This window comes from Lithobates pipiens, unplaced genomic scaffold (genome assembly GCF_037356315.1).
Source record: "Lithobates pipiens isolate NorthernLeopardFrog02 unplaced genomic scaffold, aLitPip1_a1.2 Scaffold_16, whole genome shotgun sequence".
Classification (NCBI taxonomy): domain Eukaryota; kingdom Metazoa; phylum Chordata; class Amphibia; order Anura; family Ranidae; genus Lithobates; species Lithobates pipiens.
The window spans coordinates 6,951,796-6,974,389 of record NW_027507748.1 but is presented as its reverse complement, the minus strand read 5'-3'; the positions used below and the strand labels follow the sequence as shown (position 1 = coordinate 6,974,389).

The window sequence follows — 22,594 nt, the reverse complement described above, 5'->3', positions numbered from 1 at the left end:
TGAGACAATTCAACTTCACTATGAGTGACACCTCCGCCCTGAAACCAGTATGAACTCCATTAGTAATGGAAAGAGCTTCCATCCAATGCCGTGCACACACGGACGGACTTTTCTACAGCAAAGGTCTGACGGAACAAATCTGTCTGACAATTCGACCACGTGTGTGGGCTTCATCGGACCTTCGCTGACCAAAAATCCGACGGACTTTAGTTTGAGAACATGTTTCAGATCTTTCCAACAGACTTGAGTCCAGTCAAAAAATCCATTCATCTGTATGCTAGTCTGACAGATGAAAACCAACGCTAGGGCGGCTACTGGCTATGAACTTCCTTAGTCTAGTCCGGTCGTACGTCATCATGGCCGAATTGTGTATAGACAAGTCCGATTTAACGGAAGTCCGTAGAAAAGTCAGACGGAATTCAGTCTGTTAAAGTCCGGTCGTGTGTACATGGCATTGGGCTTCTCATACTGGTATTTTCCTTTAAAATTCTTTTTTTTTTTTTTTTTAATTCTTTATTTTCATAATATAGTGATACAATCTTTCATTTCTAGACACATACACATCTACATCTTATATTTAAACTTGGCCATTCATCAATTCATCGTGCTAGATTTCTTCTATTACATTACTATTTTTCCTTATATTCACTATTATTTTTTTTTTTTTTTTCCCTTTAACCTGGGATAGCCCTGGTTATTTGTCTTTGAAAAAAAGAAAAACAGATAACAGAAAAAGAAAAAAACAAAAAAAAAAAAAAACAAAAAACAAAAAAAAACAAGATCAGAGAAAAGAAAAAAAAAAAAGAAAAAGAAAATTTTCTTCTCTTCTTCTCCCCCTCCCCCGCCCCTCCCAAAAAAAATAACCAGGATCACCATCTAAAGGTTTTGTTCCCTATATAAAATATAGGGTTTCCACACTTCATGATACCTATCTTCTTGCTCTCTCAATATCATAGTCAAATTTTCCATTTGTTGGATCTCCGATACCCTGCTCATCCATTGTGATTTGGTTGGAGCCAACGTCGTTTTCCATAAGGCTGGGATGCATGCTTTTGCTGCTGTAAGCAAATGCCTTAAAAGAGATTTTTTATATTTCTCTATAGATACCGGAACATCATGTAGTAAGAAAGCTGCCGGATTTTCCTCAAGAGACACATCTGTTATTTCCCTCACTGTTTCCGATACCATCTTCCAGAAATCTTTTACCCCGGAACATTCCCAAAATATATGTAATAGGGTACCCTCGGCTCCCTGGCAACGCCAGCACAAATTTGATACTTGTGGATATATCCGGTGCAATACTTCTGGGGTCCTATACCATCTAGACAAAATTTTATAGCCCCCTTCTTGGTATCTAGTTGCTATCGACCCCTTATGCGTGAACATAAAGATCTTATTTTTCTGTAAATCTGAGAAAGTGACTCCCAGGTCCCTCTCCCATGCTCGTATAAAAGCCAGATCTTGTGAAGCTTCTTGTTCCATCCGCAATGCATACATCGATGAGAGGGAATGTTTCAGTGGTTCACCTTTTAAGCATATCTGTTCAAACCCAGATAGTGTCCTAATCACCGGTATTCTCTGCCTACTTAATCGCAAAAAAGCACTTAGCTGTACTCGCCTGAATGGGTCCAAGTCCTCTCTAAATTCTTGTTCGATCTCTTCCTTATACATTACATGATTATCAATTGAGAAATGTATAATCCTACTGATTCCCTTTCGTCTTAAGTCCCTGAAAACCTGATCTGTCAAACCTGGCTGAAAACCAGGAGTGCCCAAAACTGGTATCATAGGGCTTGGATGTTCTGATATCTTGGTTTTCTTAAATAACTTTTGAACTACCTGTAGTGTGGCACCCACTGTCGGATGTTTACGTACTTCCTGTGGAATTTCTATATCTGAGAGCCACACTATTCCTTCCAGGGGAATCGGGATTATTGCTTGTTCCATATCGATCCAAGGTTTTTCTTTTTGGAGTCTACACCAGTCTACTACCCGTGCTAGATGTGATGCCTCATAGTAGCCTACTGGATCTGGGAATCCTACCCCTCCTCTCTCTTTAGGTAATATCAAAATATCCCTGTCCTGGGGTACTTTTTATTATGTTTCCTTTTTTTTTTTCTCTCTTCTTCTTTTCTCTTCTCTTCCCTTCTCCTCCTCATTGCCCCCTCCCCTCCTCCCTGTTATTTGGATTTTCGGTGTTGGGATTCGGTTGTAGCCAAGCAATAAAAGATGACGAGGATAAAATTGACTTCCTATAACGTAAAAGGGTTAAATAGCCCAGAGAAACGGACTAGATTGTTAACGGAACTAGGGAGACTGAAGACCCAAATTGTTTTCCTACAAGAGACACATTTTAGAAAGGACAAAATCCCAAAATTGGGAAATAGGAGATTTACTACAGTATATCATAGTGCCTCTCAGACTACAAAGGCAAACGGAGTATCAATTATGATCTCAAATCAAGTACCATGGAAAGAATGTAAGATAATCACTGATGAGGCAGGACGACTTCTGATTGTTAAAGGTACTTTACAAGAACAAAAAGTAACACTAGTTAATTTGTATTTACCGAACGAGGGCCAGGTCGCAGCACTTGAGACATATCTGAATCTGGTATACCAAAATAAGGAGGGGATTCTGATGATGGGAGGGGATTTGAATATAGCATTAGACCCGGCCCTAGATGTCTCAAAGGGAGTCTCTCATCTATCTGCAGTAAAATTGCGCAGAGTGAAGAAAATGTTACAGGACTTGCAGTTAATAAATACATGGAGAATTCTCCACGTACAGGAAAGAGATTATACTTTTTTTCAGCTAAACACAAAACATATACTAGAATAGACTATATTTTTATTTCCCAAAGCGCATTGGCCTGCGTAAAGGAGGCGTCCATAGGATCATTTACGCTGTCAGACCACGCGCCAACTAATAGTGTTATGGAATGGGGAGAGAAAGTCTCACGGGAATGGAACTGGAAGATGAATGAGACACTCCTGAGAGAACCAGAATACGAGAACCAGATAGCCCAGGAACTGGAATTCTTTTTCATAGCAAATGAATCAGAGGAGGTAACCCCGCTATGTAGATGGGAAACACATAAATGCTATATTAGGGGAATTCTTATTTCTTTAGGAGCTCAAAGGAAACGGGCTCTGGGCGCTAAACTAGATACTCTGTTGGAAGAGATCCGGACACTTGAATCAGTACATAAGAAATCGCAGTTGCAACAGATTGAAGAAAAATTATTGAGGTTACGGGAGGAATTGAATTTGTTATTGACGGATAAAGCGAAAGCAAAATTAACTCGGTGTAGACAAATATATTATGAATATGGAAATAAACCAAGCAGAGTGCTGGCAAATGCGCTCAGAGAAACGAGAGCACGAAATTATATTGAGAAAATTAAAACCCAAGGAGATGTGTTAGTTAACTCACCACAGGCTATTGCGAAAGCATTTAGGGATTATTATACTACCCTATATCAAATTGAAGACCGACGGCCCATGGTGGGGATACCTTCCAGAGGGGAAAAGGCAAAAGAATACATAATGGCATCGGGAATGCCTATGCTTCTCGAAGAAGAAGCAGAAAATATAGATGGACCAATTACAATAGAGGAATTGGCAGAAGCCCTTAAAGAAATGAAATCCGGAAAGGCCCCAGGCCCGGATGGGTATACATTACTTTATTATAAGACCTTTTTTGAAAAATTGGCACCAAAATTTATAGAGGCCTTTAACTCTATACGAGATGGGCAAAGGATGCGTCCAGAAACGCTAATGGCTCATATAACAGTGATCCCAAAAGAAGGGAAAGACCCAACTCAATGTGCCAGTTACCGCCCAATTTCTTTATTAAATGTAGACCTTAAGATTTTAACAAAAATACTAGCGAATAGACTCTTGCCATTTATTCCAGCCTTAATACATCCAGATCAAGTAGGTTTTACCCCTGGGAGGGAGGGAAGAGAAAATATGCAGAGAGTTATTGATGCTCTATATATAGCACAATACTATCAAAAACCGTTAGTACTTATATCGGTGGACGCGGAGAAGGCATTTGATAGGGTCGACTGGACATTCCTGAGAGCAACGTTACAGCATATAGGACTGAAAAAGGGGATGCAGAATTGGATTGATAGTTTATATTCCTGCCCAAAAGCGAGGGTAAAAATAAATGAGATAATGTCATTCTCACATTAGAACCTTTTCTGAGAACAATCCGGGCTAATCCGGATATTCAGGGCATTTCAATAAAAAAAAATGACGAACAGAAATTGGCCGCATATGCGGACGATCTGCTGTTTTTTATAACCTCCCCAGGGATTTCATTACCTTCTTTGTTATTGGAGTTGCGCATATATGGAGAAATATCTAACTTCAAAGTAAATTATAGCAAATCGGAAGCGATGGGGATAGAAATGAATAATGTAATGAAATCCCAGCTAGCGGCGCATTTTACGTTCAGGTGGACGGATTCCCACATATGTTATTTAGGGACTAAAATATCAAATAAGTTGAACAGATTGGTGGAACTAAATTTTGTCCCATTAATACGACAGATTAAGTTAGACCTTGAACGTTGGGACAAAACGGTTTTTACATGGTTTGGGAGAATCAATATAATCAAAATGAATGTAATGCCGAGGCTGTTATATTTGTTCCAGACCCTACCGATAAAGCTCCCGGTAAGATATTTGAGAGATCTGAGATCTAGATTCACAAAATTTATATGGGCAGGTAAAAAAGCGAGAATACGTAGGGATACTTTAAAATTCTTTATAGACCAGATACATCCTAAATATAGAACCATTTATCCAACTGTCCATCCAGAGCCTCTGGTTTATAGACCGGATACATCCTAAATATAGAACCATTTATCCAACTGTCCACCCAGAGCCTCTGGTTTATAGACCGGATACATCCTAAATATAGTACCATTTATCCAACTGTCCATCCAGAGCCTCTGGTTTATAGACTGGATACATCCTAAATATAGAACCATTTATCCTGCTGTCCATCCAGAGCCTCTGGTTTATAGATTGGATACATCCTAAATATAGAACCATTTATCCTGCTGTCCATCCAGAGCCTCTGGTTTATAGACTGGATACATCCTAAATATAGAACCATTTATCCAACTGTCCATCCAGAGCCTCTGGTTTATAGATTGGATACATCCTAAATATAGAACCATTTATCCAACTGTCCATCCAGAGCCCAAGTGGTTGCCAACTGTTCATGAATCATTCACCCCTATTTGTATAACGCCATTTTGCATTACAATTTGTGATGTTCAACACAGACCTAAAGTAAGGAAGAACTCATGTGAACCATCACAGGCAGTGCAGATAAGACACCACAAGGTGCCCATTGTACATCAGGTCTATCTTATAATTCAGCGGCTCATGAAAACCTATAGAAATATGAGTCACGTCACCTTCCTTCCCGGCCATATTCACCTTCCCTATGTATGTAAGAACCCAGATCACATCAATCTTCAACCTATGCGCTCTTCTCATCCACCTCTTCATATCACGGCACTCTTCCTGCAGTTCGAGGCTCTTCGCGCTTTAAATTCTAGTGGTAAAATGTCACACTGCTAAAGCAACAGCCAACACCAGTCCATTGTCTGCCATTCTTTAGGAGGATAGGTCATTTGTAACACCGTGTTTCATTCATTTTTTTTTTCATGGTTTTGTTTTCACAGATGAGGTCAGTCCCACATCCACCAGCACCATGGGTCCAACATACAGCAGTGGGACAAGTAAGTTGTACATTATATAAACAAAAGAAATAATCCCCCCCCCCCCCAGAGAACACAGTGGGAAACAACCCAAAATCCGACTGTGGACACTCCTTCCCTATGTACACAACAATCCCGAAACACATCATCTTCCTTCTGTACACCTTCTTCTCTCTTCCACCTTCTCTTTTTTACACAAACAACCCAAGTAACATCACCCTTCCAACCATACATGGTCTCCTCTCCTCCACCTTCTCAATGAACACAACAATCCTGGACACATCACCCTTCCAACCATACATGGTCTCCTCCCCTCCACCTTCTCAATGAACACAACAATCCTGGACACATCACCCTTCCTACCATACATGGTCTTCTCTCCTCCACCTTCTCAACGAACACAACAATCCTGGACACATCACCCTTCCTACCATGCATGGTCTTCTCTCCTCCACCTTCTCAATGAACACAACAATCGGGGACACATCACCCTTCCTACCATGCATGGTCTTCTCTCCTCCACCTTCTCAATGAACACAACAATCCTGGACACATCACCCTTCCTACCATGCATGGTCTTCTCTCCTCCACCTTCTCAATGAACACAACAATCGGGGACACATCGCCCTTCCAATCATACATGGTCTTCTCTCCTCCACCTTCTCAACGAACACAACAATCCTGGACACATCACCCTTCCTACCATACATGGTCTTCTCTCCTCCACCTTCTCAACGAACACAACAATCCTGGACACATCACCCTTCCTACCATGCATGGTCTTCTCTCCTCCACCTTCTCAATGAACACAACAATCCTGGACACATCACCCTTCCTACCATACATGGTCTTCTCTCCTCCACCTTCTCAATGAACACAACAATCCTGGACACATCACCCTTCCTACCATACATGGTCTTCTCTCCTCCATCTTCTCAATGAACACAACATTCCTGGACACATCACCCTTCCTACCATACATGTTCATCGCCCCTCTTAAGCTCTCTATGAATGCAACTAACCCGGTGTCATGTACCTGTATTGGAAACCTGATATGATGAGGATGGGCTCATGTACAATTCCCATCCGAGTGTCCTTGAAATTTGGGACAGGGATGCCAGGGCAATGGAAGGCCACAGGCGCCTGGAAGCTGGAACCGAAGACTTGAACTTGGGATCACTGAAAACAAGTAAGTACAAGAGTGGGGGCACCCAGAATACACCAAGTTCAGTACGGAGCAGAGCCAGGTCACAATCCAAGTTCGGAAATGGTCAAGTAGGAAGGTACCAAATTGTGTGCAGGATCAATTCAGGGACAAACCGAGGTTGGCAACATGCAGGCGGAAAAGTACAGAATCGATAGGTGAAATCTTGGTCAGAAGTACAGGCCAAGGTTGGTAACAAAGATCGTCAGCAAACATAGACGGGCAAGCACAGTCCAGAAGCAGGTCAATAAAAGGATCAAGCAGGTTCAGAATCGGGGGTAACAGAAACTCACCAATGGTGTCATGCAGAGGCTAGGTTTAAGTAGCCCACTAGATACCAGTATCTTTGGTGGACATGTCTGTGTACACATCAACCCCAGTCACATTACCATTTCTCCTCTGCATGCTCTCCTCTATCTCATATCCTCCATGTACAGAACAACCCTGAAAACATCACTCTTCTTCTCATACATGTTCCTCTCTCCCTAACCTTCCCTATGTACATGACAACCTCGGGCACATCATCCTACCTCTTGTACATGTTCTTCTATTGTCTATCTTCTGTATGTACACATCATCTTCAATCACGTCACCCTTTCACTCATGTTCTTCTTTTCTCCAACTTTTCCAAGGACACAACAATCCTTCATCTTCTACATGTTCCTCTCTCCTACACCTTCTTTATGTACATGACAATACCAACTACATATCACACTTCCCCTTGTATATGTTCCCATCTTTTATTAATTATCCAGGTACCAAAAAACGCTTGTCCCCTCACCCTTCCTCCTGGACATGGTCTTCTCTCCTCCGCCTTCTCTTTGTAAATGACAACCCCAGTCACATCATCCTGCCTCCTGTACATGATCTTATAACCCTTTTTTCCTGGACATGGTCTTCACATCTCTACCTTCTCTTTGTACATAACATCCTCAGCCACATCACCCTTCCTACTGGACATGGTTTTCTCTCCTCTGCCTTCTCTTTGTACATAACAACCCCGGTATCACCATTCTTCCTAGACATGGTCTTCTTTCCTCCAACTTCACTTTGTATATAACAACTGCAGTCACATCACCCTTCCTCCTGGACATAGTCTTCACATCTCTACCTTCTCTTTCTCTTTCCTTGGGGCTATTCTGTGTTTTTTTTCATGTATTTTAGGGATGGAGGTGTGTGGGAGGTCACCCCAGACCTTAGTTTTTTCTTACCTCCTGGACATGGTCTTCACTCCTCCACCTTCTCTTTGTACATTACAGCACCAGCCACATCACCCTTCCTCCTAGACATGGTCTTCACTCCTCCGACTTCTCTTCATACATAACAATCCCGGCCACATCATCTTACCTCCTGTACATGATCTTATCACACTTGCTCATGTATATGTTCCTCTCTTCTATAAATTCTACATGTATACAAAAACACTGGTCCCATCACTCTTCCTCCTGGACATGGGCTTCCTTCCACTACCTTCTCTTTGTATACAACAACCAAAGTCTCATCATCCTTCCTCCTGGACATGACCTTCTCTCAGCTGCCTTCTCTTTGTACACAACTCCAGTCACTTCACCCTTCCTATGCACGATCTTCACTCTTCTGCCTTCTCTACTTATGTAATATTCCTGGACATGTCAACCATCCACTTGTCAACTTTTCTCTTTCCTCAGTCAGTCACTGCCCTCCGCACTACATCTAGCTGTTATTTTTTTGCTCTTGCTGTGTATTTTTCAGCAACAGCCATGGCCCCTCGGAAACCAAAAAAACAAGTAAGTTATATCTTTCTTTATTGCGAACAAAAGGAATAATACTGACCATCAACAGGGAACACCTTGGACAAGAGTCCTCCACCCACACACTGACGGAGGACTCCCACAAACACTTCTAAGGGTGTTGTTTTCTAATAGTGACAACTGCAAACCATGCCGCATAATGGACGTTTGCGCGGCCACTTATAGACAAAACCCAGAAGGGCAGCCGCCTACAACAAGAAATGCCTGAACATGAACGCTGATAGCAGGACTGCCAGGTACTAGTTTCATGAAAAACCTTTAGGCCTCATTCACACCAGGTGCGTTGACCTGTATTGATCTCAATTGATTAACACAGGCTCAACACAAGGACAAAGAAAAAATCATTTCTGTCTATGTGCCCAGTTCGTACCAGTGAGTGTGTTGGGGGTGTTGTGGAAGACAAGTGTCACCACACATCAATGGAGCAATAATATCCCTAGTCAAATCCCCCACGTCCTTTTTGAGGGACAGGATGTGAGGAAAAGGCCCTCAGCCCTCACCGTGGAGACAACATACTTTGCAGGGGGGGGGGGGGGTGTCTTTTTTCCCTTGCAAGGTCACCTCGCAATGTTGAAAGCCCTCCTGCCTATACCTGACCAGGCCACATGCCTTTCAACATTGGGGGGTAATCCCCCCCCCTATGTTTAATGAAAAAGGCTTCCTCCTAACATCCTATGCCCCAAAAGGAATGTGGAAGTTTGTTGAGGCTAATTATGGGAATCTGGAAGCCCAGAGGGGGTCCCCAGATACCTACACCAACCCATAGGGGTAAGTACAGAGATTGTAAGTATTATATTCATGTTTATTAGTACAGTGTATAGTATTCTCACTGATCACTGTATTAGAGTCACTAGTGATGTTAGTGGCAGTTAGTAATCCCCCACCCCCCCCCCCCCCCCCAGGTCAGTTACTGTCAGATTTTCTGCTACACCATCCCAGCCCCATTATAATAATAATAATAATAAAAAAAAAAAAAATATATATATATATATATATATATATATATATATATATATATATATATATATATATATATATATATACATATATATATAAAAACCAATGCAAACCAATCAATAAAAACTTATTGGGATTTTTTTTTAGCCATAACATGTAGCACAATATATTTTGGTCAAAATATATGAAGACATTTTATTTTTTTATTGGATATGTTTTATAGCAGAAAGTAAAAAAAATATTTTTTATTTGTTATTTTTTTTGGTTTATATCGCAAAACCCCCCCCCCCCCCAAAAAAAACCCAGCGGTGATCAAATACCACCAAAAGAAAGCTCTGTTTGTGTGAAAATAAATAAATATAAATTATGGTTGTGTACAGCATTGCATGATCGCGCAGTCACCAATTAACACATGACTCTGGTTGGAGTTAAATGTACATAAACCAAAGCTAAATGTCCACAGCTGCAAGAACAACGACTCGGGGACATTGACACTTCCCCCACAGACCTTACAGGTCTACCACTACCTGGTCCCTCTTAGAGGACCACACCCAACCAGAGGACACCATACCAACGATGGTTCTCCACTTGTTTCCCACCGACAGATATTTTTTAACCCCATCCAAGGGGTCCCAACAGCCATCTCCACGCCTACCCCCGAAAAATCAACTTACCCTATCTCAGGGAGGGAGGGCGGGACGTTCCTCTGATGTCTTCCCAACATCAACTGCTATGGTAACACTCGTTCCTCCAGTATTTTCTCCTTCGCTCCTCCCCATCACCCCCCTCTACTCACCAATCACGTAAGTGAGAAACTACCACCTATCTTTTTTGGCACATTAACCCTCAACTGTGTGGTTCCCCTTCCACCCTGTCATGCCAGCCCTGCGCTTTATTCATTCCTCCTAGCTATGGGCCTTCCTCCATGGGTCAGCAATCACCATGCAGAAGGTTTCTTTATTGTAGAGCAACCACATTACAGAGATAAGTGCCACGTTTCAGAGCCACGCAGGGCCCCTTCATCAGGCATGTGATAAAGTGTAATAGTGTCAAAGCAATATAAATACATCAACCACCAATCAGAACATGCATAAACTGAAAAAAAAATGGCAATCCCCCCCCCACTGTGTCATCATTATGACGTCAAATCCCACCAAATATCATTAAAAATAAATAGTAACCAAGTAACATTAGGCAGGCTGAATTACTAAACTTCCAATACGGGGGAATGCATAGCGTCAATGTGTATGCAACAGATTGGGCACATCAACCAGACGCCCCCGATCCAAAATAGCGGTCAGTAGGACCCAGAGGTAAGGTTGCCATTCAGTAACTCCGGCTGCTAAATCACAACTCGCCACGTATGCCGCACATGCACGCGACGCTCATAGCAACAGGGTAACGGAAGGACGCCTACCTGCGGGGCTGCCGTCGCCATGACGGAAACCCGTGATGTAAGGCCAGCACCGCATTAGGTATACCACTGTGATAAGGAAAATGTAGTGCCGCGAACACGCGACCGGAGCGGAAAAGGTCAAAAGGAATAATTTCATAGGATATTCCGATCGTGGGTGGGGCTTCAGCGGACTTTTTTTTTTCAAAAATTCTGACGGACCTAGAAATAGAACATGTCTTAAATCTTTCCGACGGAATCAATTCCTATCGGGAAAACCGTTCGTCTGTGTGCCGGTCCGACGGACCAAAAACTACGCAAGGGAAGCTATTGGCTACTGGCTATTTAACTTCCTTTTCTAGTCCCGTCATACGTCACCGCGTTCGAAACAAGTGGACTTTGGTGTCATTGTGTGTAGGCAAGTCCGTTTCAGCGGAACTCAGTCGGAAACTCCGTCGGAAAGACCGTCAGAGTTTATTCAGACGGAAAGTCCGGTCGTGTGTAAGCGGCATTAGTGTGTAGGAGCCAAGCTAGGAAAGACGAGAAACTGAAGAACAGTGATAAAAGATGGGGGGGGGGGGGAGTGAGAGAACCAAAATAAAAGAAGAGATGAATAGGAAAAAAAGGGGAAATAAAAAGAGGAAAAGAAGGAAAACGAGGGGGAGAAAAAAAAAAAGAAAACAATAAAAGGAAGGAAAAGGAAACAAGACAACAAAAGGAAAAACAGGGGGAAAAAGCAGGAAAAAAATAGGATTTATATATACAGCTTACCTGTAAAATCCTTTTCTTGAGAGTACATCACTGGACACAGGAGCTTCATTACATAGTGGGTTATATAGGCACCTCTGGTGATTGGACACTGGTTGACCCTAATTAAGGAGAATTCCTCCCCTATATAACCCCTCCCATATGGGAGGCACCTCAGTTTTGTAGCAAAGCAATAAGAACCACGTAAAACCCAAGAGGGGCGGGAGCCCTGTGTCCTGTGATGTACTCTCAAGAAAAGGATTTTACAGGTAAGCTGTATATAAAAATCCCATTTTCTTGATCATACATCACGGGACACAGGAGCTTCATTACATAGTGGGATGTCCCAAAGCAATGCTCAGATTGAGGGGAGGGAGACACAGATCATAAATATAGACCGCCATGGGCTGGAGGACCTAAACTGCAGCCTGCAGTACACTGCGCCCGAAGGCGATATCCTCTTGCCCTCTGACATCCACCTGATAGAATCTGGTGAATGTGTGGACTGATGACCAAGTTGCAGCCTTACAGATCTGAGCCAGGGAGGCCTGGTGATGCACTGCCCAAGAAGCACTTACAGCCCTGGTTGAGTGCGCTTTCACTTGAAAAGGAGGGATCTTCCCTTTAATACTATAGGCCTGAGAAATAACCTGTCTAATCCACCTTGAGAGAGTGGATTTTGACGTTGCCTGGCCCTTCCTTGGGCCTTCCGGCAAAATAAATAAGCAATCAGTTTTTCTTATCTGAGCAGTTGCCTGAATATAGATACTGATTGCCATTACCACATCCAAAGTGTGCAAAGATTCTTCTTCTGCGGACTGTGGGTCCGGAAAAAAGGATGGTAGGATTACATCCTGATTCAAATGGAATCCCGAAACCACCTTAGGTAGAAAGGACCTGTTGGGACGCATGACCACCCGGTCCTTATGAATAATTAGATACGGCTCCTTGCTGGAGAGAGCTGCTAGCTCTGATACTCTTCTAGCCGAGGATATGGCTACCAAGAAAACCAATTTTTTAGTCAAAGGAACTAATGAAGCCAGATGCAAAGGTTCAAATGGTTGCCCCTGCAAAGCTGAGAGAACCAAATTCAGATCCCAAGGGCATACCGGAGGTTTGACTGGCGGTCTTATCCGCATAGCCCCTGGATGAAAGCTCGCACCAGGGAATGTGATGCAAGTGGCTTCTGAAAAAACACTGACAAGGTCGAAATCTGCACCTTGATAGTGCTTACGGCCAAATTCATTTCTAGGCCTGACTGGAGGAAGGCCAAGATCCTGCTAATGACATACTTTCTAGGATGCCATCCCCTGGGTTCACACCAGGAAACATATGCCTTACAGATTTTGTAGTAAATAAGCCTGGAGGCCGGCTTTCTGGCATTGACCAGATTACAAAGGACTGGCCCCGAAAGCCCACGTTCTCTCAGAATATGGGTCTCAGCAGCCAAACCGTCAAATTCAGACTGTGTAAAGCAGGATGGTAAATTGGACCCTGTGAGAGCAGATCTGGCCAGGGAGGGAGGATCCATGGCCTGCCTACTGCCAACTTCATGATATCTGCGTACCATGGTCACCTGGGCCAAGCCGGGGCTACCAAAAGAACCGATTTTGTCTCCCTCTTGACTTTTCCCAGGAACCGCGACAGTAGCGGGCTCGGGGGGAAGGCATAAATCAGATTGTACTGATCCCAGGGAACTGTCAGAGCATCTGACCCCTGAGCAAGTGCATCTCTTGTCCTTGACACAAATTTGTCCAGCTTTCTGTTGAACCTGGACGCAAACAGATCTATGTCTGGAGTACCCCACTTGTGACATATGTTCTGAAACACGTCGGGGTGCAGAGCCCATTCTCCTGGGCACAACTGCTGGCGGCTGAGAAAATCCGCCTGCCAATTTTCCACTCCTGGAATGAAGACTGCAGAAAGGCATGGAACATGCTCCTCTGCCCAGACAAGTATGCGATTCACCTCTCTTTGTGCAACCAGACTCCTGGTACCGCCCTGGTGATTGATATAGGCCACTTCTGTGGCATTGTCGGACTGAACCCGAACAGGGAGACCCCATATTCTGGAAGACCACTTCATGAGAGCCATGTAAACTGCCCGGATCTCCAAGACATTTATGGGCAATAGCTTCTCGATCGCAGACCATCTCCCCTGCGAGCACGTCTCCTCCAACACTGCTCCCCAGCCTGTTAGGCTGGCATCTGTCGTAATAATCTTCCATGGAAGAGGAAGAAAAGTTTTGCCTTTCAGCAGATTCTCGGTTTGTAACCACCAAACGAGACTCTTGTGTGTCCCTGGGGATAGACACATAGGAAGATCCAAGGCCTGGGGCTTCCTGTTTCAAGCCGCAAGGATGCATCTTTGCAGAGGCCTTGAGTGGAACTGGGCGAATGGAACGGCCTCGAAGGAGGCGACCATTTTCCCTAATAGTCTCATGCACCACCGAATAGGGGAAGATCTTCTGCACAGAATTAGGCGCACCAGACCCCCAATGGCCAAGGCTTTTGGCCTTGGTAGAAAGACCCCACCCTGAGCGGTGTCGATGACCATACCCAGGTACTCCAACCTGGTAGCAGGCTGTAGAGATGACTTTTCTAGGTTTATAATCCAACCTAGGCGTTTCAAGTGTTCTAGCGTTCTGGTGACGCTGTGGTTCAGGAGCGCTACTATTTTCTCTATGAGAAGCAAATCATCTAGATAAGCCATGACGGCTATACCCTGAGCTCTTAGGTTTGCCAAGAGAGGGTCTAGAATCTTTGTGAAGACTCGAGGAGCTGTAGCGAGCCCGAACGGCAAGGCCACAAATTGAAAATTGCGCCGCTCTACCGCGAACCTTAGATAATTTTGGTGTGCGGAAAAAATTGGCACATGAAGATATGCATCCTTGATGTCTATTGATGCCATAAATTCTCCCCCTTGCAGGGAGGAGACCACAGTGTGGATTGACTGCATTCGGAAGGACCGGATGCGTAAAAACCGGTTCAGATCCTTCAGATCCAGGATAGGTCTGACACTTCCATTTGGCTTCGGAACGGTGAAGAGATTCGAGTAAAACCCTGAACCCTGTTCTTTTGGGTCCACTTCCACTATCACCCCCTGGGATAGTAAGTGATCTAAGGCCAGAAATAGCGGTATTTACTTTACTGGATCCCTGGGGATCCTTGACCTTAGAAAGCGAGAAGGTGGAATCTCCTGAAACTCTAGGCTGTAGCCCAGAGATACCGAAGAGATCACCCACTTGTCCCGGATCTCTTCCAGCCAGGCTTCCGCAAACAGCAGGAGCCTTCCCCCCACTCGGCCGAGCGGGGGCGCCCCTTCACAAGGAATCTTTTGGGCTCTGCTTGGCAGGCTTTTGCCCCCAGGATTTCTTCTGCCCCTGGGCCTGGCCTTGAGCCTTTCCTGTAGAGGAGGGTTGAGAAAGCCGTCGCCACTGCTTAGAGCTTGATGCTCTGGGAGAGAGAGCACGCCTAAATGATGGACGTTTGCTCCTTTTGACTGGAAGGAGAGTAGATTTACCCCCTGACATTTTTTGGACGAATTTGTCTAATTCTTCTCCAAACAAACGTTCCCCCTTAAATGGGAACCCAATCAAATGCTTCTTGCATGATAGCTCAGCTGCCCAATTCTTTAGCCATAGGGCCCTTCGCATGTGTACCAACAGGAGAGACAAACGAGATGCTTGTTGGACAGAATTCAAAATCGCATCAATCATAAAACACAGAATTTGAGGTATTTCTGCATAATTCTCCACTTCCTCACTGGGAAGGAGGCCAAGCATCTGCTTAACCTGTTCCTTGAGGAACTGACACAACCCCACGGTTGCGACTGTAGGTTGCACTACAGCGCCAGTCATGGAAAAGGAGGCTTTCAACAATGTTTCCAGCTTCTTATCAGTTGGATCTTTAAATACCTGCGCATTATCCAACGGACAGGTCAGGTTTCTATTCACGCAAGAAACAGCCACATCGACAGATGGGACCCCCCACTTCTTGGTGAAACTTTCCTCCAGAGGATAATGCATAGAAAACCTTTTAGGAGGAGCAAACATTTTATCGGGATGTCCCCAATCCTCCTACAACAATTTATCCATTAAGGGATGAATTGTAAAGGAAAAGGCAGTCTGTGGGATTTTCCTGACCCCCAGGGAAGAGACAGAGGATGTAGCGACCTCAGCAGCAGGCATTCTGAATGTGGTACGCACCAATTCAGTATAATACTGCACCTGTTTTCTGAGCGCCTGGGAGGAGGGGACTCTTTCCTCTTCCTCTGATTCCTCCGACTGCTCAAGATCCCTGTCCCAAGATAGGGATCTCTCCTCATTGTCAGAAGAATCACCTGAAAGAGGAATGTCAGCAGAGGGAGGGGATCTACCCCTTTTCCTGCTATCTTTCAGGGAAGCTGAAATAAAATTCATTATTCTCCCTTCAAAATCCTCCAATGTAGCCCTAAGGGAGTCCTCAGTGACGTATACCGGGGCTGAGACATTAGGAGAGGCTGCAAAACCTGACAGGGGCACTGGCTCATCCTGTGAGGCTGGCTCCAGTCTCTCAGGGGGGGATGGTAATCTACAGGCATTTTAGAACCCCTAGATCTAGGCGGTGATTTACCAGTGCCCTTGTTACCTCACCCTGAGACCCTCTTACGAGGAAACACCCCCCTGTTCGGTTCACACCAGAACCTGCGAACAGACCTAAACTTCATGTGAACTTTCGAACTCTATTAAAGTCTATGGGACTCGAACGTTCACAATCTAAAGTGCTAATTTAAAGGGTAATATGCAAGTTACTGTCCTAAAAAGTGTTTGGGGACCCGGGTCCTGCCCCAGGGGACATGGATCAATGCAAAAAATTGCTGATGTAACGGAAACCTGCCTGTGTTACATCAGAGGGGTGCGGAGTCACCCATACGTCACAGGGAACCCCGGGTTTCCCCTTGCGTCGGAGGGGCCCTCCGTATATAAGAGACGTCAGGCCGCCGGAATCTCTGAAGTGTCTCCTCCGTGGAGACAGAAGAAGGATGGATTCGCTGTGCTGGATGAGATGACCGTCCGTCGCTGGATAGCAAGAGTGGATTACCACCGCTGGAATCTTTTTTTTTTTTTTTTTTTTTTTAATAAAGGAATTTTTCAAAAAAGGGGACATGTATCAATGCAAAAAAAAGTTTTAAAAACTGCAGTTTTTTCAGGAGCAGTGATTTTAATAATGATTAAAGTGAAACAATAAAAGTGTAATATTCCTTTAAATTTCGTACCTGGGGGGTGTCTATAGTATGCCTGTGAAGGGGCGCATGTTTCCCATGCTTAGAACTGTCCCTACACAAAGTGTCATTTGTGCAGGAAAAAAAGTATTTTAAAATCACTTGCGGCTAAATTGTCGGCTCCCGTAATACAGAGAACACTCAATGAGTGTTCTCTGTATTAGCCGACAATTCATTCATTCATTGATAAAAAAAAATAAAGCGTGGGGATTCCCCTAAATTCAATTACCAGGCCCTTCAGGTCTGATATGGATATTAAGGGGAACACCGTGTCAAATTAAAAAAAAAAATGACGTGGGGGTCCCCCTAAATATCCATACCAGACCCTTTATCCGAGCACGCAACCTGGCTGGCCGCAGGAAAAGAGGGGGGACGAGAGAGCGGCCCCCCTCCTGAACCGTACCAGGCCACATGCCTCAACATTGGGAGGATGCTTTGGGGGTCTGTGACCCCTCACAGCACCATGCGGTTGTGGGGGTATGCGGGCGGGGGGCTTATCAGAATCTGGAAGCCCCCTTTAACAAGGGGACCCCCAGATCCCGCCCTCCCCCCTGTTTGAAATGGTAAGGGGGTACAAAAGTACCCCTACCATTTCACAAAGAAAGTGTAAAAATGGTTAAATAAGACAAACACACTTTTGAAAAATTCCTTTATTAAAAATAAAAAAAAAGATTCCAGCGGTGCTAATCCACTCTTGCTAACGCAGGTTTCCATTACATCAGAGGGGGCGGGGTCACCCATACGTCACTGGGGAACCCCTGGCTTCCCTCACCAGCGTCAGAGGGGGCGGGGTCAGGTGACGGGTGGCCCCGCCCTCCTAATATAAGAAACGTCAGCGCTGCGATCCCCGCAGTGTCTCCGCAGTGGACACAGAAGACGGATGTATGGACAGCGCTGGACTGAGAGATCCCCTGTCGCTGGATATGATCATCCATCGCTGGATAGCAAGAGTGGATTAGCACCACTGGAATCTTTTTTTTATTTTTTTTATTTTTAATAAAGGAATTTTTCAAAAGTGTGTTTGTCTTATTTAACCATTTTTACACTTTCTTTGTGAAATGGTAGTGGTACTTTTGAACCCCCTTACCATTTCAAACGGGGGGGAGCGGGATCTGGGGGTCCCCTTGTTAAAGGGGGCTTCCAGATTCTGATAAGCCCCCCGCCCACATACCCCCACAACCACGGCTCAGGGTTGTGGGGATGAGGCCCTTGTCCCCATCAACATGGGGACATGGTGCTTTGAGGGGTCACAGACGCCCAAAGCATCCTCCCAATGTTGAGGGTATGTGGCCTGGTACGGTTCAGGAGGGAGGGGGGGGCGCTCTCTCGTCCCCCCCCTCTTTTCCTGCGGCCTGCCAGGTTGCGTGCTCGGATAAAGGGTCTTTTTTAAAACTTTTTTGCATTGATCCATGTCCCCTGGGGCAGGACCCAGGTCCCCAAACATTTTTTAGGACAGTAACCTGCATATTACCCTTTAAAATTAGCACTTTAGATTTCTCCCATAGACTTGTATAGGGTGTTCCGGCTTTTCGAATTTGCAGCGAAAACCCCAAATTGTTCACTGTTCGCTGAACAGGCAATGTTTGAGTCGAACATGAGTTCGACTCGAACTCGAAGCTCATCCCTAGTCCTAAGCTACAAAGCAGAGGTACTAGTACAAAGTGCAATCACTGTTGTGCTTAAAGTCTCACAATAAATATATATGCTTAAACTGCACAACCTGAGTAGGTGTCTTAAGTTTGCCTGGATCCAATCCCTTGGGATGCTTACTGCCCACAGCTCCTGTGTCTCCACTTACAGCCCCCTGACGCTCTGGGCTTTTAAAAACTGCCGCCTGGCGCCTGTGCAGTATAGCGCCGTGCACACCGACATGCACGGCTCGCAACCACATTCCCCCCACCTCCATTAGCACGAGGACCGCCGGTATCCAGGGGGGAAGGGAAACGCCATCAGAGCTGCGTGGGACCCCCAGACTACGTGGGACCCCTGTATTACCTTCATTGTGGCAGAGATTGCAGTGGAGACTAGTGATGGACGAACTTTCGACGGGATGCTTCGCGGACGCCGACCGCGAACGCGGCCGATAGTTCGCGAACCGTAACGTTCGCGGCAGGCCCCATTGACTTCAATTGGAGGCGAACTTTGCAAACCTACAGGTCAAATTTGCAGCCACAAAATAATTACTAGCTGTGCAAACATAGTCCCACCACATGGCCAATGGCATAACACATGTATGAGGTGAGTCTGGGATAGACAACTACAAGCATTCTTTTTTTATATGTGAAATTCTGACAATTCAGGACTGTGGAGCGCATGAAGGCAATGGAGGAGAGGGAAGGTCAGGGCAGGCAAAGAAGAGGGTGCAGGAGATGATCACCAGCAGCGTGACATACAGCAATGACACCAGCACCGTGATAGAGAGCACTGACATCAGCAGCGTGACATACAGCAATGACACCTGCACCGTGATAGAGTGATCTGACACCAGCACCGTGATAGAGAGCACTGACACCAGCACCGTGATAGAGAGCACTGACATCAGCAGCGTGACATAAAACACTGACACCAGCACCGTGATATACAGCACTGACACCAGCACCGTGATAGAGAGCACTGACATCAGCAGCACCGTGATAGAATGATCTGACACCAGCACCGTGATAGAGAGCACTGACATCAGCAGCGTGACATAAAGCACTGACACCAGCACCGTGATATACAGCACTGACACCAGCACCATGATAGAGAGCACTGACATCAGCAGCGCGACAAACAGCAATGACACCTGCACCGCGATAGAGTGATCTGACACCAGCACCGTGATAAAGAGTACTGACATCAGCAACGTGACATAAAGCACTGACACCAGCACCGTGATATACAGAACTGACACCAGCACCGTGATATACAGCACTGACATCAGCAGCGTGACATACAGCAATGACACCTGCACCGTGATAGAGTGATCTGACACCAGCACCGTGACAGAGAGCACTGACATCAGCAGCGTGACATAAAGCACTGACACCAGCACCGTGATATACAGCACTGACACCAGCACCATGATAGAGAGCACTGACACCTGCACCGTAAGCAGCCCCAGGAGGAAGTCAGCATAGCACAGGGATGGTGGGAGCCCCTCATAATGAGCATAGCACAGGGATGGTGGGAGCCCCTCATAATATGCACAGCAGAGGTACAGCCCCAGGGGGAAGTCAGCACAGCACAGGGATGGTGGGAGCCCCTCATAATAAGCAGCCCCAGGAGGATGTCAGCATAGCACAGGGATGGTGGGAGCCCCTCATAATAAGCAGCCCCAGGAGGAAGTCAGCACAGCACAGGAATGGTGGGAGCCCCTCATCATGAGCATAGCACAGGGATGGTGGGAGCCCCTCATAATGAGCATAGCACAGGGATGGTGGGAGCCCCTCATAATATGCACAGCAGAGGTACAGCCCCAGGGGGAAGTTAGCACAGCACAGGGATGGTGGGAGCCCCTCATAATAAGCAGCCCCAGGAGGAAGTCAGCACAGCACAGGGATGGTGGGAGCCCCTCATAATAAGCAGCCCCAGTAGAAATATGACACCGCTCAACCTCTTCAAACAGGAGGGTACGGGCATATAGTACGGTGTGCTTTTTTTGGACAAGGAAGTGAGCCAAATGAAGAAAGAAGGTCTGTGTGCTTGATTAAAAAAATTGTTTATAGACATATACATGGTCTACTGGTCACATGTGTTGAATTCCTCCGAGATCCATGCCTCATTCATTTTTAGAAATGTGAGGTAGTTAACACTGTCGTGAGCTAGCCGAGTACGCTTATCGGTCATGATCCCCCCTGCTGCGCTGAACGTTCTTTCGGACAGGACACTGGACGAGGGGCAAGCCAACAGTTCTATTGCAAACTGGGCAAGCACTGGCCAGAGGTCAAGCCTGCCCACCCAGTAGTCCAGGGGTTTATCACTCCTCAGAGTGTCCACATCGGCCGTTAACCCGATGTAGTCGGACACCTGACGGTCTAGGCATTCCCTGATGCTGGATCCGGATGACACCTGTCGATGGGTCAGCTGAAAGAATAACCTCATATCCAAAGTCACCAACACATCTTCAAACCGGCCTCTTCTTGCAGGCGCTGTTGGATTGGTACCCGCAACTCCTTCTCTGGGAGTGGGAGTTGCTCCTCTGCCAGCGCACGCAAAAGCAGAATGCAGCATTTCTCGAAGCAAGGCCTGGAAGTGCTGCATTTTGACAGCCCTCTGTGACGACGGTAACATTTCCGCCATTTTGTGTTTGTACCGGGGGTCTAATTACGTTGCCACCCAGTACTGGTCCTTAACCCTTATGCTTTTTATACGGGGGTCCCTATTAAAACACTGGAGCATGAAGGCCCCCATTTGCACTAAACTGGAAGCGGTGTGGTGGCCTGGCTCCTGCTCATCATCCAGGATAATGTCGTCCTCTTCATTCTCCTCTCCCCATCCACGCACAACAACAGGGATCCCAGAAAGGTTTAAAGCACGCTCTTCTTGCTCCTCCTCATCCGCCCCGGCACCATCCTCCTCTGACTCCTCTTCAGACTCCTGTTATTCACTTGTTTCAGATAGAGTAGACCCCCCCCCCCCGGGAATTCATCCAGCATTGCAACTTCCTCATCTTCCCGCTCCTCCACGGCTTGATCAATGACACGACACAATGCACGCTCCATAAAGAAGGCATAATGTACCATCTCATTGATGGCGCCATGGCTGCGACTGACCAGTTTGGTGATCTCATCAAATGGCAACAGAAGTCTGCATGCATCGCGCATGAGCAGCCACTGGCGTGGTGAAAAAAAACCCAGCTCCCCAGAACCGTTTCTGCACACCTATATTCTGCACACCAAATAGTACAGCTATACCAGTCCTTACAAGGACCTTTGTGGACCTAGTAGCTAGTGATTTTCAGACTGTACCTCAGTCCCTACATTGATAAAGGACTGCTGCAGAATAGGGCAATAATCTGCAGCAGTGCACCAGCACCCTATATATTGTACACCTATACCAGTCCTGATAAAGGACAGCTGCAGAATAGGGCGGCATCAAGTATAATATTCTTTCTATATTTGGTAGAAAGTATATTATACGTGTACAACCCTATATTCTGTACACCTATACCAGTCCTTAGAAGGACCTTTGTGGACCTAATAGTAATAGCTAGTGATTAAACTCATTGTCCCTGCTACACACAGCATCCTGTCCCTCCCTGTACAATTTGTGTCACTACAGTCTCTCCCTGCTCCACACAGCGTCCTCTCCCTATAATGACATAAGACAGAATGTAAAATGGCCGCCAGATCAGGTCTATTTATAAGGTAGGGGGAATGTCCAATTGTCCATGTGCTGAAATGTCTCAATTGGCTGTCCTGTACCCCATGATGGATGTGTCATCATAGGTCAAAGTTCTTCTCACACTGTAAACACATATGTTCGCAGGGGGAAAAGAGGCAATAGTCCGCCGAT

The 22,594-nt window shown here is 45.7% G+C and overlaps 1 protein-coding gene across 1 annotated transcript in view; it reads left to right on the top strand.

Moving 5' to 3' along the window:
* Nucleotides 1-22,594, top strand: part of LOC143981569 (uncharacterized) — a 95,049-nt gene that overhangs the window by 31,375 nt on the left and 41,080 nt on the right. Inside the window, exon 3 of the mRNA XM_077479531.1 lies at nucleotides 5,710-5,766. Coding sequence (XP_077335657.1) covers nucleotides 5,710-5,766 — 57 coding nt within the window. The remainder of the gene's footprint in view (nucleotides 1-5,709; nucleotides 5,767-22,594) is intronic.